Below are 24,350 nucleotides of genomic sequence, written 5' to 3' on the forward strand. Positions count from 1 at the left end.
TTTGAGTTGTCAATCCAAACTGCTGTGACAGAATACATGCTCAGTTACTGCCATCATAGGAAAACTCAGCCAAAATTATAAAAATTTTATTTGGTAAAAGATGCTTAAGTGGTTTTGTTCCATATACAGAGTGGTTGGTTAAACAGCACCAAATTTATCACTTCAATTTGTGCAGTTAATCATATTGGAAGGTAAACATTATTCCTTTAGCCCTCTTTGCTGTTTTTCCCCCTTCGTCCTCCTCTTCTAGGTGTGGGGGGGTCCTTTTGACAACAGTCACAAATCCAGCGACCTAAGAAAGAAAAGTTGACAGTTAATATTTTTATTCCTCCTATACAATCCATGACTAGTTTACAAGATGAGTAAATACTTTTATTTTTGCACTACCAGTGCTGGTAACATGCAAAGTATAACCTAATGTCCAGAAGTTAATATTTCTTCCTTTAAATTTGAAGATAATGTAAGTACATAAAAGTAATAATACTGGGTAGAAACAGGTGGTGGTCTACTCATTCCCAAATACTCACTATATCTGAAACCAGCCTGTGATCATGAGACTGGGCTTCACAACAATTAAGAGGCTCCAATGCTATTGTAGGATGGTTTTGAGATAAGAATAAACACTACCCATACTTCACTTCTGACTCAAGCAAAACTGAGTGCATAAGATCAAAGCATTTTAATTTGTTGACTGACTGACTACTTTAGAGGAATATCAACTGTTTGTACTTATGTTCTACCTTTAATGTGGCTCAGTTAGAGTATAGCCTCGTGTAAATCACAGAACTTGAATGGAAGAGAGTTCAGCAGCAATGGAACAGCTGTCAACTCAACTGCAGCTCACAACATTTTCAGGACTTGAAGTATTGGTGTTACAGCAGTGCTAGCACTGCAGAACTTACGAAGTCAATACAGTAGCTATATTTTGCAACACGGATTTCGTATTACACAAACTGACTACTCCGGTCAATAGTCTAGTTCTTTCATTCTGATTCTACACTGCCTTACACCTTTACAAGGGAGCAAAATGAATGAAAAATGCTACCAAATCAGCATCTTTTATATTAACGTGAAGTAGGTATAAATGACTGCACACAGTGCAAGGCACCAGCTTTGTTTTAGTTTCAAGTTTAAGCATGTTGTTGTGTTTATTTAGTTGAAGATGCAAGCTGTGATGTTAAAAAAAAAAAAGGTCAAAGGTATTTACAGATGTATTTACACTTTTTTCTTCTACTTTAATAAGCATTTGTACTGTTAAAGCTTCTAAAACAATGCAAAAACTATACTCTATCAATTTGGAGAAATGCAAAATTTATACGTCCTTTTATGGATGTAGGCAGCTATTCAATATCTTGTGGGAATCCTGAAAAAGTGGGGTTCTGAGCAATAGCTCTACTTGAGTTTTGACAGGAACAGTCATAGTGTTGTAAAACGGTGAAGCTGCCAATCCTATACTCTGTACATTACTAAAATATACAGAAAATTTCTAGAAAAACTCATATTGCTGCTGTTTTGGATAATTCAATGAATGCCATCTTACACTGTAGATGCTACTTAATGTTTACAGTCAACTAATTCACACACCCCTTTGGAAGTATAATCTTGTAACACAGAAGAAAACCCCAGCCCTTAAAGACTAAATTCTGTTTCATTACCTGAAGGGATAGCACCAAGCCCCACACAAAAGGTGTGATAACCACGGTCACACACATCACAGAACATCATTTCTTCTTCATGGTGAGGCTGCCCACATATAATGCATGTTTTACACTCCATACACTGCCAAGGGTAGGTCTTAATTATAGCAACAAGCTCCATGGTCATATCAAGACAAGAAGGGTGGCCTAGATTAAAACCAATATTATTACTAGTATCTTTAGAAATGATTAAAATAATTAGTATAACTGAATAGCTATTTTACAAAAATCAAGTTTAGCTCACCTAAGAGACTCAGTGCAGTGAATGTGTTGTGGTACATACTTAAGTACAATTAAGGAAATTTTAAAGAGGAAAAGTCAGTTTCTTGGAAGACTGAAATGTTTGTATGCAAATTTAGTATTATACAAAATATTTCCACTGCAAATAGTAAGATTTTGCAATTAAAACGCCGAGCAATCCAGTTAAAGTGCATATAGATACTTACCACTGTTGTCACACTGGGAGCAGTGTATAAGTGCTTCAGTCTTTCCTTTCTTGTTGGACTCCTTACCCTTCAGACAAATTCCACATATAGCATTTGGAGTGACCTTTGGCTGGAAGGGTAGAAGAGGGCTATAAATTCATCCCAGAAGAATTTATAATGGATTTAACAGGAAATTTGTTAATGTATCTCCATTTTAACTTTTGTAAATTACTAATGAACTTTCTGTATCGTGATCGAAGTGACTCTTAAGACATAAGGTGATACTGACATAACGTGATATTGACAAACACTGGTTATTTTAAAATCTTAGGAAAGATGCATATAAATTTGATATTTAGAACATGTGCACAGTGAGCTATATGTGAATCATTACACAAAAAATGAAACCAGAACAAAAGTGTATGCTAGTTCCTCCTGCAAGCTTGTCAGCTAGCACTTCCCTTAATAGTGAATACAAATAATATACACTATAACTTTAAAGCTAAATCAAATTTGTTCAAATATAGAAGGAACAGGAGAATATGTTTATATGAATCTCCAAATTCACAAACTTCCATGTACACGAGAGAACATAAATATCCTTTAAGAAATGCAAAATTACTTAACCCATCTGAACGGAAGCTTAAAATGAATACCACAAAATAAAATACAATTTACTACACTTATTTGTATTGTTTAAGCTTCCAAAATGTCTAATAGACAAGTTAGTTGTGTTGCTTTAATCAGTTTTATTGTTCCCTTCTTCGATATCCAAAGCCATGATTGCTGTTGCTATAGAAAACACTACAATTCTACATTTACAACACTGCTAGGAGAAGGTGAACTCAGAAAGAAAGGAACTGAGTGTTCATAACATCTATTTAAGGCAAAGAAATCCCAGGTGCTTAAATTGGCTGTGCGGTTCCCAATATTTGTGCAGTAATTTTGTAACCAAACCCAAAAGATAACCTGGCAGTAGCTTTATTTTGAGGAAAAGAAAAAATATAATTAAGGTATCAAATTGTTTATCAAAGGGCCACTCAAACAGCTTTAATATCAGACTTTAACCTACTGCATCTCAATGAAGGTTTGGATTCAAATACAACACTTACTGATGTTAAATCCACTATTGCCAGAGATTTTTAAAAAGCCAGCATCTGTCTCAGTGATATTTTAGTTCTGTTGTACAGAAGCAACCATCTAGTCAATGGAGGAATTTTGAATTAAAAGCCTACTCCCTAAGGAACTATGTGATTGCCGATAAATAATCATAATGGGACTTGCTCCATTTAAAAAAAAAAAAAAAAACTTGCCAAATGAAAGAAATAATAAAAGTGGCAGAGTATTTTCAACCTAAGATGGTTTTAATAAAAATGGCAGTGAACATAAAACTATTAAAAAGAAAAAAGTATTCAGTACTGCCCCTTTTAAAACAAAATGTTATTTACCAGCCAGCTCTTTTCTAACATTTAGCAAGATAATTAATGTCTTCAGCAATTCTTAATCTGTCAGAATTCATTGCCCTGTTTGAAAATGTTTGAAGTTACTAAACCCCCTTTTATGGCTATAGTCTGCTTAACTTGTCTGGCCTGAGGAGTTTTAAATAAAACAAAACCCACCCAATGTTTATATATAACTTCCTTTTCAAAAGATGACAGAGGCATTCATAAAGACTTTTTTTGCTTATTTATTTTAAAAAAGCATAGTTAAACCTGTTTTATACATAAATATAGTAAAACTGTAAAAGAAGTCTAACATTCACAAATGTCTCTACAAAATAAATATCATGGAAGTGAAAGCATACATAAAAAATTCTTACTGGTAACTATTCTATGTCTCCTACATATATATATATATATATATATATATACACACACACACCTTTTATACCCTGCTCCTCCCAACAAAAGGATAGTGGCACATGCTTAACCTCAGTCTTGCTGTGTTTATTTACCCTCTTGTTGTTTACTGCTACATTCTAAGAGTAAGGTTTTTGTTGTGTTCTTTTACCTATAGCTAAGTAAAACAAACCCCTCTAAAATAGCAAGTGCACTTCTCTAATCCAAATTCTATATCAGCTATGAATTATTCATACTATACTGCCATAATATACAGCAGCAAACTCCCTCTCACTCCACTGAAACTAAAGTGAACTAACTTTCGGTTACTGTACCTGTGTTAGTGTATGTGTAGTTAATACTTTGATACATATAATTAGACACTGACTTATGTGTATTTATTGTTAATACTTCCCTCTACTTCCACTCCACTAACTTGTGTTCACTAGAAACAGTGAAACAATCACAGCATATTAAAAAAGTAGAGAGCCCCAAAGGAAGCACTCTGTTTTAAAAAAAAAAGAAAAAAGAAAGAAAAAAACAAAAACAAACCCACAACAAAACGCAACGTATTCACATTTCAAAGCAATTCAAGTTCTACCGTTCTAAAGAAATGAAATGGCTCTTAGGGAACACTCTGAAAATATCTGTCCATCCTGTATGGGAAATCATAATATCCCATTTGACCATTTTACATTTTGCTTTCCAAATCACCTTCATCTTATTTTGATGAAGGGCGAGGCAGAGGGACTCCTTTGTAACTAACTTCCATGCTGCTGTGATGCCACTCAAGAGTTTCAAATCAAGCATTGCAACCACTCAGACAAATAATGAGTTTTCTCTGAGGTCCTACTATCTGTGGGCAAAGCATTCAGTTTTCATATATAGTGAACCCAAAGCAAAAGGTTTTGGGGACCTAGTATCTCAATACATGGCAGATTTATTATGTGCAAAAACCTCCTGAACTCTGAGAACAGTGTGTGCAACTGTAGTAGCCAGTCCTGCATCAATTGCAGCAACATCCAAGACACACTACTTTGTGATGTAACAAAAGGTAAAACATGATAACCATATCAATTAAAAGGCTGACACTTAATAAAAATGGCTTCATACAAAAACCACCAGTTTTCCTGCTTAAAAAGAGAAGTACATATGAGAATTCCATTGTATCATTTATACTGTATTGACTATAGCTATACACTTATATATGTTGATGTTGCAGCAATTATCCTTCAATTTTAATTAAATGTAACCTAAAGATTACTATCCTATAAAATGTGGACAAACTGAATAATACAGAAGAAAAATATTACCAAAAAAACCCAGAATTTAAAGGGACATTTAAGATCAGTTTATAGCCTTCAGTTTAAAGTGCCTTTATATTTAGGCATGTTCTGGTGTATCAATATCTCTAAATCTTTTTATAGACCACCTCTAACAAGAATGTTCACATCTAATCAGTTTTAAGGTATTTTATTTAATGGGCCATATTAAAAATGTTTTAAAATTCCCATTTAAAAAAATGCACAGCTGTGCCACCTCTGAAGTATCACCAGCCTGATGCATCACCTTTGAATAATGGTAGGTACACTGAAGTTGTGAAGACGTGCCATAAAAATATTTTGGCACTGTAAGTTATCAAATTAGCTTGCACTAATTGCTTTGTTACTACCATAATTGGTAGTTTTAAACTAATGGGTAATAGCCATTTGGGTCCACTTTGAAACTCCATTACCTGTACAGCTCTACATTTAGGGGTACAGAACCTTAGAAATGGTTCTGTTTAATTAGTTCTCTCTCTGTATTCAAAAAGGCCACTAGACAGAGCAGACTAACCAGACACCATACTTTGTGGTCTTCATACCTAAGTGAAGCTCCTTTTTCTGTCAGACCAGTCACATACAATCTCTAATATAAAGTTAAACAAAGCTAACACTTTTTCAAGCTTCATCTTTGGATTTCATAGTCTTGAAAATATTAGCATGAGTTTGGGTCTGCAATAAGCAATTTGCAAAGTTACATATATAAAAAGATATGTATACTCCAACAGTTCTAATATCCATAATTTGCATCTATCTTAAGCAACTCCTCAAAAGAGGAGAGATGACTGAAGCTTGATAGTTCTTTGTTATAAAAAACTGCAAAAAAATATGCACTGTGCAGTTACAGAATCTACAGAAACCTTTTCCAGTCGACTGAAGTTGTCCAATTCTTGTTGAAGACTAACTTCTAAGTTTGACGTATAGCTTCTTTATCAACCAATAGTAAATTTAGATTGTTAGCAAACATTCCTGAATTATAAAATTCAAACCATTAACACCTCACAATTACTTTTGCTGCTGGAAGATTTCCCAGAATATATGATCTTGACATCACAGAAAAAATTGCTTTTTTAAAAATAAAAACAGCATCTTTTGGCAAACATTCCCGATCGCTATGCTTTAAACCCTTCCTTACTGTACCATCTTTCCACACAATGGGCCTGATCCTGCTCCCACTGAAGTCAATGGCAAACTCTTACTTAATTCAGTGGGAGCAGGATTGGACCACATGTATTTTTGAAGGTGTACAATCAAGACCCCTTTCCTCTACAAAGTTCCATAGTCTAAAATTTAAATCATGCAGATGAACTCCAATTTCTCTTGAAATATATTTAATCCTCTTTTGACTAATGGGAAAGTGTTACATTATTAGTATTGATTATTCTATCCTGGGTTTGGTAATCACTGGTTTATGGATGTTAAAGTACCTTATTGTCGTAGCCAAATTTTAATGCAAGAACATTCTGCCTACAGAAATTCCTCTTGTAACATGAATTAGATAAATTGTTATTTTCCATATCTGTCCTAAGTGGTTGGGTAGTGTTGCTTAAACTGTAGTCAGTTTTGCATTCCACCCCAAAGGTGGCTGCACTTATTGGTGAATGAAGTAAAACCTATAAATAGTTAATACTTTGGGATCCTTCAGGATGAAAGGCCCTGTTTAAGTGCATGTTATGACAATATATTCAGCCATATCGCTGCGCTTTACAGCACTGGTGTCATGGTCTGCTGCCATACTAACTACTACTACGACAAAAACAGCGAATACTCAATGCCAGTTTTACACTGACAGGCAATTCTGACTGCTCTATTAAAGCAGTCAGGAAAATATAAAATTATCTTTATAACAGCTATAATTTTTTGTGCTTTAATTGCCCAGAAATCAGTTATGACACAGAAATAGAAGCCACTCCATAGCCAAGGTAACAGAAAAGCCCCTAGTGAAATAAAGCCAAAAAAGGAACGAAAGAAGCAAACAGTTGAGAGCACAATAGGAGAGCAGCTAGTGAAGTACAGCAAGCAGAACTTCCATATTTTTGAAAAACAAAGTTAAATATTTCAGGGAGAGAGGCCGATCAGTAAAGAAGCGGAGTCAGGGGCTTTTTTCTTCTACCTTGTACCCAGGAACTGATTTGGACAGTACAGAACGTTTGGAACCATCTTTTCTTGGAGTAGCACTTTTGTCTCTTGGTTTTTGTCTTCCCTGAAAAGAATCCTCCTGGTTGTCATTGGCGCATTCACCTTCAGATACATTGCCAGACGAGTTGTCCTATAAAAAAAAGTTATGGTGTTTTTGTTGATAGAGAAACTAGTCTTTTCTAAGCTCCAATGCCAACAAGGCTTAGTAGCTTCCTTTCTACAGGAGCAAAGGTGACATTTAAATATGGTATGGCCTTTTTTATTGTAACCTTTTATGCCTATACGTCTCACACAAAGAGGCTGGCATCACAGCAGAAGGGTTCCAGTATTTTCCAGAGGATCCTGATGCAAAACCAAGGGTGGAGCAGCATTTATCCTTTGTTCTAAATTATTTTAATTTAAGACTTGTCAGAACGAAATTATCTATTTACCAATATACTGGGTGTTCAACATCTATTAAGTCTTTCACAGATACAGGCCAGAAAAGCAGATAAACTGCTCACCACATGTTTAAAATATGCTACCAAACTGCCTGAAATGTAGTAAGTGAAAGTTTTTCTGCGACCCTCATTTAATATTTTCACCAGGAACAACCAGATTATCACCTTTGGATCACAGCACAGGAATGTCAAAAACGAAAGACATCCACAGCTACAAAACAGAAGTTATGCAGCAGGTGTTCAAGGAGATTTATGGGGGCAGGAACCCTGAGGGTCAGAGTCAATGAGTATTGGGTGTCATTTAAAAAAAGAAAAAAAACAGCACAGGTTTTTGTTTGTGTTTGTTTGTTTGTGGGGGCGGAGGGGGAGAAGAATGGAGAGGGGCATTAATGGCCTTCAAGAGGTCCCCACAAAAACAGCAATAAGTACCCACCTCATTAACACTGAAAAGGAAATACCTTAGAATTCCTTCAGCATGCAGGAGGGTAGGTAACATGAGGCAGCTGTAGCTGTTGGGAAATGGAAACCATTCTGCTGTTTTGGAAGTGGGAAAATGGAGAAGAGGCAAGACAAGAACCAGCAAATCTTTCCCTCAGAGGTATTCAGCACAACTAGCTGTTCCCAAAGATAGAAGTTTCACCCCACCCGCCAATACTCTGCCTCTCTCTGTGGGGGAAACGGGGGGGGGGGGGGGGGGAAGAGAGAGAGACTTCTGCTGGTCACAGTCTATCTCCCATTAATAATTTAGCCACATGGGAGCTGAAGAGCTGGTAGAACCACCGTAAAACCAGATGCCTGGTCTCTGATTTTGTCTGCTCCTTCCAAAAGCAGGCATGACCTCCCTGGCTTCTGCACTCCCATCTGCTGGATGGCCTTCTGAAGTACTGTGCATAGGGAGAGGAAGTGTCTGCTCAGCCCCAGTTCCTTCTCATATTCCCCTACTGGTGGAGAGGCACCAAGCCCAGAAAAAGGAACTGAGTAGACATAGCCTGCAGTATTAAGGAAAGACTGATGCTTTTTTTTTTTTTTTTTTTAAACAGAATAAGGAGCAGCAATACAGATACATTTTGCGATGAATTTTAATATTTGTAAAATTCTTAAGAACCGACTCCACAGGTTCAAAGGGGAAAAACACATTAACAGCTACCTCTCCTTGTTCAGGCTACCAAGGCAGCTGTTTCATCCTGTTTTTTCTTTAGTTATAAAAGCTTTAATTGCAAATACTTAAAACAAAATTAACATTTACATGGCTAAGTTCAATATTTTAGCTACTCAATATTTAAAAATTTTCTAGTTGTTAGGCCATTATTTTATACTAGGCTCTCCTTATTGTGGTGTTACAAATATCGTGCTTCTGGAAGCTGGTTGCCACCAACAACTTAAAGATATCTCTATTGCACTTCACAAGCTGAAACTGCTTTGAACATTAAGAACGCTGTGATATTCAAAATGGATGTAGCTTTCCTTTAACTTCCAATAAATGATGGTATAATGTCTGGATTAAATGAATGAGTATGATGTGGTTAATTTAGATAAAAGAAAGGAGGGAAAATTATTGTTAAAGCTGCACTGCAAAGAAAAAAAAGCCTCTTCCTTTTACTATTTTTACGATGTAGAATGAGAGCCTCAAGCTGTTTTTCTGTTTTAAAGGTACTTTCCTGCTTCTAGTTTACATTAGAAATAGCAGGCTCGCACTTCTCTTTAATAAAGGACTTTTAGAGGATTGGAGTAGTGATATCCCACAAATCTATGATCTGAACTGCAACTCTCCCTCCCCACAACTGTTAGCATTCTCTCCCTTTAACTCAGATGAAAGAATGGGGTGGAAAACTACAGTTTGGGTCACAGATCTATATAATCGGATTATTCCGCTTCTCCTAAGATTCTGCAGCAAAGGAGAAAGGGGGGGCCTGGACCTGGTATTTTCAGCATAGAACAGAAACAGGAAAACAGTTTTAAAAGAAGTCAAAAAGAAGCTTTAAAATGGTAAAAAATCAAAACTTTTTTTTTGCTTTTGCCTCACAATTCTCCTTTAACCTAAACTCTACTGGACATAGATATTAAAAATCCCAGAGAAGCAACTACTGAAACTGACCAAAGGGAAGGGGAAGAAAGATCATCTCTTTTTTTGTTAAAGATCACTTTTCAATTTATCTCACCGAACTGCCTTTGATTTTCCGTTTGTCATCACCTCGACCCTCTTCTGCATCATCCGAATCTCCATCACTGTCCAGTGCAGGCAGTTCTGGATCCAAAGGTGGTTCATAAAGGGCTGTGTTTAATGGCAAATAACGAAGTTCATCTGGGGAGTATCTAAAGTCAAGAAATAATTGTTTACTACCATATACTTACTTACTTACACACACACACAAACACACACACACCCACCCACCCATAAACAAAATATAAAAACACTTAATTGCCAGTGAAAAATAAAAAAAAGGCTGGATAAGCTCAAAGCCCATTTTTAATTGCATATAAAATTACCACAATTGTGTGCACAATAATTATGAACACAATTCTGAAAATCTGGGTCACAAATGCATCTCCTCTCCTTCGTCATAAATGTTACTCCATGTTAAACAATATTTAGTTACATTTTAAAAAACACTTCAGCTACTCAGTCCAGTAAAAGGTGCATGTTCCCTCACACCTTATGGACGAAAGCCTGATCCAAAGCCCACTGAAAACAATGAAGTCTTTCCATTGATTTTAATGAGCTTTTGATCAAGCTCAAAATCCTAGTGTCTGAGCAATCAACTAAATAGGTCTCCCAACTGTTTGAGACATTCACATAGAGACAGAGTACAGGAAATTATTCAACATCACATGGAGCTGCATAAAAAAGAGCTAAGACTTCAATCCTACACTGGAACCTGTGATTCAAGACCCCTTTTGCCATTGTAGAGTTCCATTGAAGTCAACAGGTATCCGCACAGCTAAAGAGATTATAGCTAGCAGATTCTAACGCAGCATCAGGGCCTAGATGAGTACAGTAAAAGAAGTAGAACCAACAATCTGCTAAATACCCAGAAATAGATTTAACATATTTGTTGGTTCAAGGTGCCTTGTTCTAGCTGGCAAACTCAGGATAGGTTTAATCATTTTTAACTAGGGCTGTCAATTAATCACAGTTAACTCAAGCAATTAATACAAAACAAATTAGCTAGATTTAAAAAATTAGGCACGATTAATCACAGTTTTTTTAACAAGTGTCATCAGCATGGAAGCATGTACTCTGGAATGGCGGTCGAAGCATGTACAAATGTTTAGCATACCTGGCTAAAACAGTGCCATGAGAACATTTGTTCTCACTTTCAGGTGACATTGTAAATAAAAAGTGGGCAGCATTATCTCCCGTAAATGTAAACAAAGTTGTTTGTCTTAGCAATTGACTGAACAAGTACAACTAAGTGACTTGTAGGCTCTAAAGTTTTACATTGTTTTGAGTGCAGTTATTTAATTAAAAAATAGTAAGTCTATGTTTGTAGGTTACACCTTCACGATAAAGAGATTGCATTACTGTTCTTGTATGAGGTGAACTGAAAAATATTTCTTTTGTTTATCTTTTTGCAGCGCAAATATTTGTAATAAAAAATAATATAAAGCGAGCACTGCACACTTTGTATTCGGTGTTGTAATTAAAATCAATATATTTGAAAATGCAGAAAACATCCAAAATATTTAAATAAATGGTATTCTATTATTGTTTAACAGTGTGATTAAAACTGCCATTAATCACAACTAATTTTTTTAAATCTCATGATTAATCTTTTTAATCATTTGACAGTCCTATTTTTAACCAAAATTAATACAGAACAGCATCTTAACGGGGACTAATACATTAACTATATTTATATTTGTGTTGGAAGATGATGATTATGACAGTTAATCTAAGAGATTGTTCCATGGATTATGCCCAACATTTCACACCCACATATTCACCGAAGATCAAACAATGCATACAGTGAACCCTCCAGTAAATCATGTTTACCATCTCCAAGAGGCTATTTATTTTATATTACACACAAGACCATATGGACAAATGTATAAATATAAAACAAGTTTCATGATTATTAATTAGGTTCCAAAAGAAAGCAGAAGGGGCCACAGAATTGTGTGGATTGTGTCAATTCTCAGATTTGAAATTTCAAAAATATGCCAATTATATTTAGTGCTCATTTCATATGTTAATTATGAAATGTACTTCCTTTAGAAATGAGTGTGCTTGTTTCAGCAAAATGGGCATTTTTTTTTAAACACACATGAAATCTGTGAACAAAGGATTAATACATCACAGAATATCAAACATTTTAATGAAGTTATAATCCTTCAGATATCGCCTCAATTTCTAATATTTTACATGTTTTTTCATTGGGAACATACAACGTATGTGCTGGTACACAACCTCCACACGTCGAGCAACTAAATACCTGAGAAGGCTACTGTGCATTAGTTATTCCACTTAAACTATCTTTATTTTCAGTCAGCATTAGGAAAGATTAATAGAAAGTACAGTTGCATTAGGTGTGGACAACCTTTTTTAGTAAAATCACACCCTTTTGGAAATAATTTTGCACTTATATAGCAACTTTGATCAGAGGATCTCAAAGCACTTTACCAAGGTGACCACTATTCCTGTTTTACCAATGGTGAAATGGAGGTCTACTGCGAATAAGTGACTTGCCTATGGTCACACTGCAATCCAGTGGCAGTCAGGAATAAAATCTTGGCTCCCAGTTATCTGTTCTAATAACCAAATCAAGCTGCATCTTCATTTGCTACACTCTGGAAGTGATGCACATTGAGTTAACACTTACATATAACATGGAATTTTCTGGAGAAAACATTTCCATGCTAATCTTGGGCAATACATCATATTAAGGTTATGTGCCACAGGGCAGAGGTTTTAAAAGCCATACACACAGTGAAGCATATGCATTTTGGGAGAGAGAGGGGTCCGTTTACCAAAACTTTCCCTCCTCTCTCTCACATCCAATTTCACCTAAATTCTTAGGCCATGCAAAAATCAATCAAAAACAACTGTTAGCAGTGATCAGTCTTAGAAAAACCATGCGCTAAAACTGTTTCTCTGCATTCATGCAAAATTGCTGAATAGAAAGCATTTGACCATGAGCCTGCAATAAAAAATTTACGTACCGCAAATACTCTTGAAAGTCTCTGTAGAGCCCAAGTACTAGATGGACACAGAGAGTGAACTACTCCCTGTTGCATGTCAAATTCGTCCCTCTAGAACTGCGGTGGGCAACCTGCAGCCTGTCAGGGTAATCCGCTGGCAGGCTGAGAGACAGTTTGTTTACATTGACCGTCTGCAGGCACGGCTGCCCGCAGATCCCAGTGGCCGCGGTTGGCCACTCCTGGCCACTGGGAGCTGCGGGAAGTGGCAGACAGCACGTCCCTGCTTTCCACAGCTCCCATTGGCCATTGGGAGCTGCAGGCGGCCGTGCCTGCAGATGGTCAATGTAAACAAACTGTCTCACGGCCTGCCAGCGGATTATCCTGCCCACCACTGCTCTGGAACAAGGCTGAGGCATGCTGACAGAGCAGCGTGGAGAAGCTTGCACTGCAGCTGCCAGTGCCAAACTTGTTCAGTGGAGGATGCACTTCAGCCTTTTGATCGGTCAGACTCACATATCTCACGGACCCAAAATTCACTCAAAATTATTTTGTAACTATCATCACTACTACTCTTCCCAGCTAGTTTCTTGGGATACACAGCAAGTAGATGTAATATAAACAGCAGCTAGGATATCTTTTTAAGTACCTTTTGTAGTACTCCTGGAACTGGCCTGGTATGAGAGCCACCGGATAAGGACTAACCTTTGTTCTCTCTGTAGGTAAGATTTTGTATTTTCCTTGAGGCACCTGGATAATCTGTATTGTTTAATACAAAACAAATGTATCTAATTTTCCACACAAGCAACCTTTCTTTCCTTTTCTTTTTTTAATTCATTTGTCTTTTCCACATTTTTGAACTCAACGTTTATTATGCTGGAACAGTCACCCGATTTTCCCCAGATGCATTCCAGCACTTAAGGGTGTATATTTTATACAGCATATTTAATAGTTTTACTGTCAAAATAATCTTCTCTAAAAATCTAAATAAATGTCTATTTAACTAGGGTTGTCAACTGCAGTTAACTCATACTATTAACTCAAAAAAATTAATCGCGATTCAAAAAATTAATCATGATTAATAGCACTGTTAAATAATAGAATAACTATTTAAATCTATTACATATTTTTGGATGTTTTTCTACATTTTAAAATATATTGATTTCTATTACAACACAGAATACAAAGTGTACAGTGCTCACTTTATATTATTTTATTAAATATTTGCACAGTAAAAATGATAAACAAAAGAAATAGTATTTTTCAATTAACTTCATACAAGCACTGTAGTGCAATCTCTTTATCCTGAAAGTATAATTTACAAATGCAGATTTTTTTTTTGTTACATAACTGCTCTCAAAACCAAAGCAATGTAAAAATTTAGAGCCTACAAGTCCACTCAGTCCTACTTGCTCAGCCAATCGCTAAGACGAACAAGTTTGTTTACATTTACAGGAGATGCTGCTGCCTGCTTCTTATTTACAATGTCACCTGAAAGTGAGAACAGGTGTTCACATGGCACTTTTGTAGCCACTGTTGCAAGGTATTTACGTGCCAGATATGCTAACCATTCATATGCCCCTTCATACTTTCGGCCACCATTCCAGAGGATATGCTTCCATGCTGATGATGATAGTTAAAAAATAATGTGTTCGTTAAATTTATGACTGAACTCCTTGGGGGAGAACTGTATGTCTTTGGCTCTGTTTTACACACATTCTGCCATATATTTCATGTTATAGCAGTCTTGGATGATGACCCAGCACATGTTCATTTTAAGAATGCTTTCACTGCAGATTTGACAAAACGCAAAGAAGATACTAATGTGAGATTTCTAAAAATAGCTACAGCACTTGACCCAAGGTTTAAGAATCAGTAGTGCCTTCCAAAATCTGAGAGGGACGAGGTGTGGAGCATGCTTTGAGAAGTCTTAAAAGAGCAACACTCAGATGCGGAAACTATAGAAAAAACCACCAAAAAAGAAAATCAGCCTTCTGCTGGTAGCATCTGACTCAGATGATGAAAATGAACACGCATTGGTCCGCTCTGTTTTGGATCATTTATTGAGCAGAACCCATCATCAGCATGGATGCATGTCCTATGGAATGGTGGTTGAAGCATGAAGGGACATATGAATCTTTAGCGCATCTGGCATGTAAAATATATTGCAACACTGGCTACAACAGTGCCATGCGAATGCCGGTTCTCACTTTCAGGTGACACTGTAAACAAGAAGCGGACAGCATTAGCTCCTGTAAATTGTAACCAAATTTAGTTGTCTGAGAGATTGGCTGAAGTAGGACTGAGTGGATTTGTAGGCTCTAAAGTTTTAGATGGTTTTATGTTTGAATGCAGTTATTTTTTGTACACAATTCTACATTTGTAAGTTCAATTTTCATAATAAAGAGATTGCACTACAGTACTTGTATGAGGTGAACTGAAAAATACTATTTCTTTTGTTTTTTACAGTGCAAATATTTCTAATAAAAATAAATATAAAATGAGCACTATACACTTTGTATTCTGTATTGTAATTGAAATCACTATATTTGAACATGTAGAAAACATCCAAAAATATTTAAATAAATGGTATTCTACTGTTTAACAATGCAATTAATTTTTTTAATCACTTGACAGCCCTATATTTAACACAATGGACACCTAATCTCCTTTATGGCACTATGACTCTATAATAAGATAGAAAAATAAAAAATATACCCTTTTATTACATTTAAATTACCATACAAGCTGCTAAATAAAGTAAGTAAAACGTAAGTTAGTTTTCATATTGAGCATCTTTAAAATGAAATTTTACCATAGTGGCATAATAGTAGAGAGTAGTGAGAACAAGGAACTCTAACTTTGAAATCAGGCTTTTGTGTACAAAAGCATCAGGTATGATGGGCATATACAAAATAGAAGCTCATAGGAACAGCCATAAAAGATCAGATCAATGGTCCACTATCCTGTCACTGACAGGGGCCAATATCAGAAAAGTCTAAAACCTTCAAATGGACTATTATGCAATAATTTATCTATGGGGAAAGCTTCTGCTTAACTGCTCTCTGGCAAGTAGTGGTTGGCTTACATTATGAAGCAAGACTGATACATATTTTTATCCTTTCAGCTGAACTATGGAAAATATTTTTATTCATAAATGTCTAAACCTTTCTAGAATACTACTAAAATTTTTGCCTCAAGAATAATTCATAGAATTTACTATCAGTAATTATCAGTTTTAAGTTTGTTGCCTTTTAATTTCATTAGGTGTCCCCTTATTCTTGTATTATGAGAAATGGTAATAAAAGCATCCAAATGACCTGACTTCCTTCATGCTATTTTATATAATTCCACCACAAAACTTGTGTCTCATTTCTAAACTAGGTAGTGCTAATAGTGCTTCCTCACGTGAAAGTCTTTCCATCTTGAGAAATCAATTAGTTAACGTAAAGTATATTAAAAAAACGAAAGTGGAAAGCTCTATTCTATTTGGTAAAATAACTTTTTAAAATGTCTATATTCAAATCTATTTATTTCTAACCCAAATTAATTCTAATCCAATATTATGATAAAAATTGTTACAATAGTATGTTTTCAGAAAAAGCTCCAAAAAAGACTGACATCTTTACTATAATAAACAAGGAGCTTACCTATCACCATCAAGCAATAAATTTAAGTCAACTTACATGTGTCTGTAAATCAAAATAGGCTCTTCTTTCTTCCATTCGTTCGCGGTTTAAATTGCTGTTAAACTCTGCAGCTTTCTTGGCAGCTTTCTTAATATATTCTGGAACTTTACTAGCTTCTACTTTTTGTGTGTTCTGCTGTTGCATTTGCTGAAATAAAAATAACTGCATTAATTTACAAAACAAATTTGAAAAATCAGATATTGCAAAAGGCAATTTAATCCCCATGCCCAATATGTTATAGATCTGGTTTATTAAAGTCAGAGGGATGACTTACAGAGTACTCTTTATAATGATCTGTTATTCGCTGGCGTTCTTTTTCTTGCAGTATTACAGAATACTCAGCATGTTTGGCAGGATATTCTTTAATCATCAAATCAATTACTTCATCACTGCGCAAGGCTGTTAGACCTAGATTAGATTTAAAAACCACTAATAATGCTACATTGCAAAACAAATTGTAAGTCATTTACCATTTTGACCCATAGTCTACTGTAAAATTTGCTATTGAAGCAGACAATCTAACATACACAATAGCTTTCACTGAACACAGAAATTATGCTGCAATAACACTCTTAAAAAAATTCTAAAACAAACCACCTCTCCACCCCTTAATTTTCAAAACATTTTGGGGAGGTTAGCTATGTGATTCTCATTTAATTTAATGGAAGCTGTATGTCTAAAGCCTCATGTTTTGCTTTTTAAAAAAAAAAAAAAGATTAGGAAAAGTCAGCAGCCCAAAATATTGTGCAGCTGATATTCTGTTCAAGTTTCTGTCATATAAACCAGTGACAAATCAAGATACAGAATACAGGGAAGCAATGAAAGTCATTATATAAAATAGTCAACTTCCTGTACCAAATGAGAGCGCAGAATTACATAGATTTGCGATATCAAAGAGAATAGAATTGTGATTGACATACTGGTTGATTAATGTCTATCCAAGTTAATGTTTCTTATAAGTGAAAGAAGAAAATATTAAGGTTTTCATTCAGATATGAATTTACTCAAATACTTTAATTCACATGACCTCAAACTGCAAGCTGATTAACATAGGCAGATCTTTACAGCTGCACAAAGCCCCATCTAAGCCAATGGGTCTTCATGCGGACACAAAGGTCCTCTTGATCAGCTTGGAAAAGCAGGGCCTACGTTAATAAAATATTCTCTTTAGCAAATGAAGTAATTAGAACTGACAAAAATAATGTAAAGAGTCTAGTAGTCTGTTGAAGACCTTAAGCTCAAAATGTTACACATTCTTAACTTTATATTACATTTTAAAGGTAAAATAAATAACCTTATTGTAATCAAAACCAATGAAAATGTCTAGTCAAGAATTACTTGATTCTATCATTTTAAGGCAGGAATCAAATATTCTAGCCTAATCCAACTACATCAGAAAGCTGAAAATTCATTTTGTTTTCTTACCTAGAGTACACTGAGTCTCTGTGATGACATTTAGTTCTCTGAGGTAGAGTTTTTCCTTGTGAGACAGATCTCGTCTCTCTAAATCTCCAAGAAAAGACAAAACAGCAGTAAAACCGTGTAGTGTTATACATTTCCAAATCCATCATAAAAGAAGTTCCAACTAGGCCAAAAACTAGTTTGCAACTTCTTTTCCACGCGATGAAAAAGGAAGTCTGTATAATAAAATGTCTATTTTAGTTAATATTTAGTTTAGCAGTAGTACAATCCAAGGATAATAGTAAAAAGCTGAAAATAATTACGTTAATAAAATGTAATTTAAGGGGATATTAGTTTAACACACACAAAATTATTCCATACAGAAGTATTACACTACTATAGAAAAAGATGTTACTGTTTCTTTTATAAATAGTTTAAAAAATTAGATTTTCCCCAATAAATTGCATTAAAATGACACTGACAAGTAGTAAAGGCAGAAAGTATGTTTTTGAAAAGTTTTTCCAAATTCTAATGTAAGGATTATAGTAGTTAATGATGGAGAAGACAGACTGTCATAAATTCTCACAAAAAAGTGAAGCACAGATCCCCCTGAGTATTCTGATATTTTCCCTCCGCATGGAAATAATGTAGTGCATTATTGTGCAAGAACTGGAAACTGAAACTGACCAATCTAGTTCACTATCCAAGTTGAGCAAAATTCAGAAAGTTCCCAATAATAATAAATGCTCAAAAATAAATTAGGGCCAAGATTAACAAAAGTCACTTAAGCACCCCATCCTCTGAAAAGCAGGCCCCTTTACATAATTTCAAGATAGGCACCCAAAAATCACTAGTCACTTTTGAAATCTCGGCCCAGATTTTCAGCTAATGTAAATTATTAGTAACAGAGATAGAAAATGGGTACGCTTGATTTTTATCTTGACTGTGTCCTCTTAAATGAAAGATCTATGTTATATTCCAAAAGATGAGAGTTGCCAGTTTGTACACATTTGAATCAACATATTTTTTACATAAGCTTTTTCAACCTGGATACCTGGATATTTTCGTTTAAATGAGGTCACACCCAAGTATTCACTGACTTGCTCCTGAAGCATATAGTATTCTCCCGTTTCATCAGGTGGCCATTTGTATTCTATCAAATTTTCAGCAGGAAAGTAGCTAAAGCTAAATACAAAAACAATCGGCTTGAAATAATAATAGTACATTTTACTAAAAAAAAAAACACATTGTGTAAAAAAAGTTAAAATACTCAAAGTAATCGTTAACAATGCCATGCTTCTAGAACTTGATCTAATTCCCATTTAAGTCAACACAACACTCCTATAGAAAGTTGGTTCAGCCCCTTAGACTATATCCTCCTCCTATCCCATCTCAAAATTACACACATCCAGTGTGTTTCATTTCACTAGTGTTTCACAAAACTAGTATTTATCAATGAATCACTGGACATGAAATCAAGGACTGTGTAACCCTTGACAAGGTAAGAATAAGAAAACAGGCATTCATACTGAAAGATACAGCTTTTTAAATATTACCTAAAATTATAAAATGCAAAAAAAAAGTCAAATGTACAAGTAAGGTCAGTCCTTAGGATAACCAAAGCGCACTTTTGCATAATTTGCATTAACTAAACATGCCATTACACTATATTAAAAGTAATGTTGAAGCAAGGAAGTTGCTCACATGCCACTTTAATTCACCGTGCCTCAGCACTGCAGAGGTCAGAGGAATGCATGAGCAACATATAAAACAGAGAAAAAAGAGCTAATGTTAAAACTTATGGAAAAACACAACAAAATAGTGTTTAAAAACTATAAACCCTCAGTAAAGTGATATTACCCAAGATCTTGACTAGAAGTTTCACAACTTCGAGAACTGTCCCCTGAGCCCATACGTCGTCTTTTTGATGGCTGGCTGCCATCATTTGAATTTTCTTCTGTGTCATCCTGAAATAAACACGGAGAGCAAGCATTAAAAATGTAGCCAAGAAGTACTGCATGTACTTAATGTATTAGGATATGACAATTTAAAGACTCACAAAGATGTAATAAACTATTCTGGGATCGTGAAAGGTGGCTATGACTAGAATGAACTTGTTCCCTAGAAGTACTGTGCTATTTCAAAAGGGTTCTATGAGCCAAATCATGGGCTGGCCTGCACAGTTCCTTACTCCCTTGTGCTGGCTACTCATCATGCTTAGCAGCACAGAAGGACAACCAGGTTCCGCAGAGCCACTGTGTTTCCCCCATTGTCATACAGGTGGGTAGGAAGGGGTGGCAAGTGAGCAGATCTTTGACTGTGCCCACCAGCACCAACATGCCTTCCGGTGTAACTGTCTGCACATCATCTGCTAAAGATCTGGCACAGTTTACTCAATCCCTGGAGCAGTGAATAAACTTGGAGCATGACTGTGACTCTCAAAGTTATTGTCTCCCTCCAGGGCTACTCCAAGAGCAGTGCAACAACACATTACCCTTTGTTATGACTGATAGTTACAAATCATGGAATGTATCATCAATGGCAAAGAGAATTTACATAAACAGATTTAAAGTAATAGAAAAATATATTCTCTCAGATGTGAGTATAAAAGGAGCTGTGTCTAGTTTACATAAAGCTTTGAACATAGAACTACAAAAGAGCTGCTTTTCATGAAGAAATAAGTAAGATGTAGAGAGAAAAACTTATGCAGTGGAGTTGAAATGTATGTGGAGGGCAGAAGTCCCATCTTCAAAATGAGCTGTTACAAAAGTGAAGTTACTCTATCAGTGATGCCTTTCCCCAGTCAGATTTAAAGAGACCTATGGTAAGAGAAAGGATGATATTTAGAATATGTGATTGTGATGAGATTTGCTCATATCCAAGGGTCATGCCCTAAAATGGGGGGGAGAGGGAATGAAAATATATACAATTTTAAGATGTTACCAAAGCGAGGGACCAATGAAACCACTGGTCTTATTGTTGGGATATACACTGAATAAGTAAACTATATCTAAAAGATGAAGAATATTATATTAATTGATTGAAATCCTGTATAGTTTGTTATTCAGCTTGTAAACAGATGTAGAAACCACTGAATATCAGCCATATGCCATCTTAGTAGCTCCAACTCTACGTCACATTACAAATCATTGGAAGAAAACAAAAGCCTTCAATGGCTTTACCTTGTTTAATAACATTTGTGAAATATTGCTGATGGAAGAACTAACCTGTCAAAAACAGTCAAGCCCACACAGTTACACTTAGTATTTGTTTATTAATTAATGACAGGTACATTAGGCTTGTTTAGTGAATGTCTTTCCACTTATATTGATATGTTAATCTCAAATATAACACTTTAAACATGGATTTAAGAGACAACAGCGATTTATAAAGTAGTTTTCCCTACTTTAGCTACATAACACTTGTAAGATCAATACAATCAAAAGATTAGAAAAAACATGTCTCTCCCCCTCTCTGCTTTTCTTTTACTTTGTATATTTGACAGCTCTTTATGTCTAGTCTTTTTCCCTGTTTGTGTGGGTCTTCACATAGCAAAAAAGAAGAGAAAAAACTTTTAAATTAGGAAAAAAAATTGGTAAGAAGACTTTGAAGCAGGAGTAATTACTAGATCTATTTTAAATTGACCATCTCAAGCTGATGGAGTCCTTTTAAAAGCGGTGGTTTTCATGCAAAGAAACATAGGGAAGTAGAAAAAGAAACTGGTGGAGAATCTCACATCCTATGGTTTTATTACAAAAACTATTTCTATGGAAAAAATAATATTCATTGATCGAAATCCTGTTTTGTTATTCAGCCTGTAAATGTCAGTAGGAACCACTGAGTATCAGCCATGTAGCCTCAGCACTAAAATTAAGTGCACGAAATCAGCCATCACCAGAAACTTGTATATCAAATGTTGCCCCTTTTCAACCTAAGTAGCTAGTCAAAGTTTGGGGGCCTGGAGGTGTTCCAGATGGAAGTAGAAATTAGTGATAGGTATTTATTTATAAAGAACGTACAAAAATCTTGTCTCTCTGAATGAAGAAGAAATCAAAAAGCAGGAAACAGCTTCTTTTGCTCACTGCACCAAGCGTACTCTTTTCATCCTCACTTCTACCCAAAAACCTGTCTTCAGTTTCTTCAGGTCAGCCACCATGCTTTCAGCTGCTCTTTCAGGCTCTCTCCTTCTTTTCCAGTTTTTTTCCTATCTGTTCTGCTGCTCCCTGCCTGCACACCCACACTCCTCCCCATAAGCAATACTCAGCAAAAGCTCCAGGGTGCATTCACACACCCCTTCTCTTATTTGGAGTATATGCTTACAGTTAGGTTAACTGAAGGGTGAATTTACACTTATCAATCTCAATGGGGTTTTAACTTAATCCAAAACAAATTTTCATCCAGCTCATAACACAAGATTTTTTTCAAAGGAGATGGCCTAGTTCAACCACAGCTATTAAACTTGAAAAGGGAATTCATTCACAGAAATCCTATGACCTAGGTTACACAGGAAATCAAATGATACCAGATAATCAAAATGGTCCTTTCTGGACTTAAAATTTATGAATCTATTCTCAGCTCTGCCATGCACCTTCTGTGTGACCATAAGAAGGTACTTATCTTCTGTGTACCTTTGTTTCCCCATCTATATAAATGAGATAATGGTACTTAGCCTCCTGTGTATTGATTAAAGGTGCTATGTATTAAGATTATCAATCCTTTAAGACCATCTGCAAACTTGAGTTTTCCAAGATACTTTCAGACAGCATTTGCTAAAGTCACCCCTGAATTTGAGGGAAGGGGAGAATCAGGAAACAAATGTTGGAAACACTGGAAATCCCATATCCTTTGCAAAGATATTAGCCATCACTGATCCCTGACTCTCGGGTGCCGTTTTCGGCCTGCGGCAGGACTCTACAAGGACAGTGCCAAACCCTGGACCTGGGCAACTTTCGGGCCTGGAACCCAACCCTGGATGAGACCCAGGAGCTCTAGCCCCCCACCCGTGCATGGCCCCTTCGGCGAGGAGGCTGAGGAGCTGTCGCACGTTCACTTGAAGAGGCGCCCAGGGCCCCGTATCCCAGCACCTGCTCAGCTCCGCGTCCGGGGTAGGGGGCTCCCTCCGGTGCAGGGGACTCTGGGGCCCGGCCTGTGGGACGGGTCGGGTCTGGGGGCGTGGAGAGGGACCAAGGGCACAGGTTGGGCGCGGAGGTGGCAGAGCTGCAGCCTCTTCTCCCTCAAGGGCTGTCTGCCCGCCCCGCCGGGTCACCTCCCCCCGTAACCCCCGGGGGGGGGGGCGGTGAGCAGGGCTGACTCCCCCCCAACACCGCCCACACACGCTGCGGGTCTCCCTCTCCCCTGGGTCGCCCCCCTCTGCCCCCGCGGCCGCCGCTCCCCCTGGGGCTCCCTGCGAAAGTCCCGCCGAGCCGCGGCTGGGGGGCGGGCGGGGAGGTTCCCAGCCCGGCCTCTCTCACCTTCAGGGACTGGGTCCCGGGCGTGGCCGGGTCGCTGTCACAGACCCGCGGAGACAGAACCGCCGCCATGGCCGCCGCCGCCCGCTCCCTCCGCTGGGCGGGGCGAGGAGCCGCAGCGTCCCCCGCGTCATGCCCGTCTCGCCCAATCCCATAGCGCCACCTGCCGGCCAGACCCGGAGCACGCGCCCCTCGCCCGCAGCCAGGGCCTCCCGGGGCGCCTGTGGGCCTGTTCCTGAGCCTCCTTCTCACGGCGTCTCCGCCCCCACTGTTCTCCAGCCTGCTTCGCCTCTGCCCCGCGCCCCCGAGGTTTCCCACCACCACCTGCCTTCCCCCTCCTCACTTTTCTAGTTATCCCACCACAGATTCAGCTGCCCGGGGAGCGCCCCGGCTTAGGCAGAGCCCTGCTGGTTTTTCCAGTCTCAGCCATGAGACAAGTCAACTCTCGTGAACGTACTGCCAGAGACACGATTTCCAAGTAAAATTAAGCCTCACTCGGGCTCTCCTGCTAGAACTCACAAATGTCCCGATTTTTTTTCAGGCCCGTGTTTTCCCTCTTCTGATATGTGAGAGTTCTACGACAGGGTCACCAGTGAAGCCTAATTGTACTTAGAAATTGCTGTCAGCCCCAGGCAAGGGGGCTCCCGCTGTCAGCTCCGACCAAGGCAGAGCTCCTGCTTTCAGCCCCAAAGGCTTGGGACTCCCACTGTCAGCCCCATTAAGAGGGGCTCCTGCTGTCAGCCCAAGAAGTGGCAGAAGGGACTCCACTTAGGGCTGGCCCTAACCCAAATGATG

General features: G+C 37.3%; 1 protein-coding gene across 2 annotated transcripts; it reads right to left on the reverse strand.

The window, feature by feature from the left end:
- Nucleotides 1–73: 73 nt before the first annotated feature.
- On the reverse strand, nucleotides 74–23,673 carry PHF10 (PHD finger protein 10). 2 transcript variants are annotated; one of them, XM_074948790.1, is made up of 12 exons: nucleotides 23,559–23,673; nucleotides 19,948–20,054; nucleotides 19,142–19,272; nucleotides 18,112–18,189; nucleotides 16,961–17,094; nucleotides 16,684–16,833; nucleotides 13,647–13,756; nucleotides 10,021–10,174; nucleotides 7,396–7,551; nucleotides 2,144–2,252; nucleotides 1,656–1,844; nucleotides 74–292 (listed from the first exon to the last, which is right to left on the reverse strand). In XM_074948790.1, the coding sequence occupies exons 1-12, from the start codon at nucleotides 23,625–23,627 to the stop codon at nucleotides 207–209; spliced, it is 1,473 nt and encodes a 490-aa protein (XP_074804891.1). In that variant the 5' UTR covers nucleotides 23,628–23,673; the 3' UTR covers nucleotides 74–206. The 2 variants fall into 2 exon arrangements, with proteins under 2 accessions (XP_074804891.1, XP_074804890.1); XM_074948789.1 differs by having other exon boundaries at nucleotides 75–292; nucleotides 18,112–18,195.
- Nucleotides 23,674–24,350: the final 677 nt, after the last annotated feature.

Source organism: Natator depressus, chromosome 3 (assembly GCF_965152275.1).
Source record: "Natator depressus isolate rNatDep1 chromosome 3, rNatDep2.hap1, whole genome shotgun sequence".
Classification (NCBI taxonomy): Eukaryota; Metazoa; Chordata; order Testudines; family Cheloniidae; genus Natator; species Natator depressus.

Coding starts and splice junctions, on each gene's coding strand:
- PHF10 (XM_074948789.1), bottom strand. CDS start 23,627: ATGGCGGCGGTTCTGTCTCCGCGGGTCTGTGACAGCGACCCGGCCACG. Junction 1,845..2,143: donor CTCCCAGTGTGACAACAGTG/GTAAGTATCTAT, acceptor GTTTTAATCTAG/GCCACCCTTCTTGTCTTGAT. Junction 293..1,655: donor GCTTGGTGCTATCCCTTCAG/GTAATGAAACAG, acceptor TTTCTTTCTTAG/GTCGCTGGATTTGTGACTGT.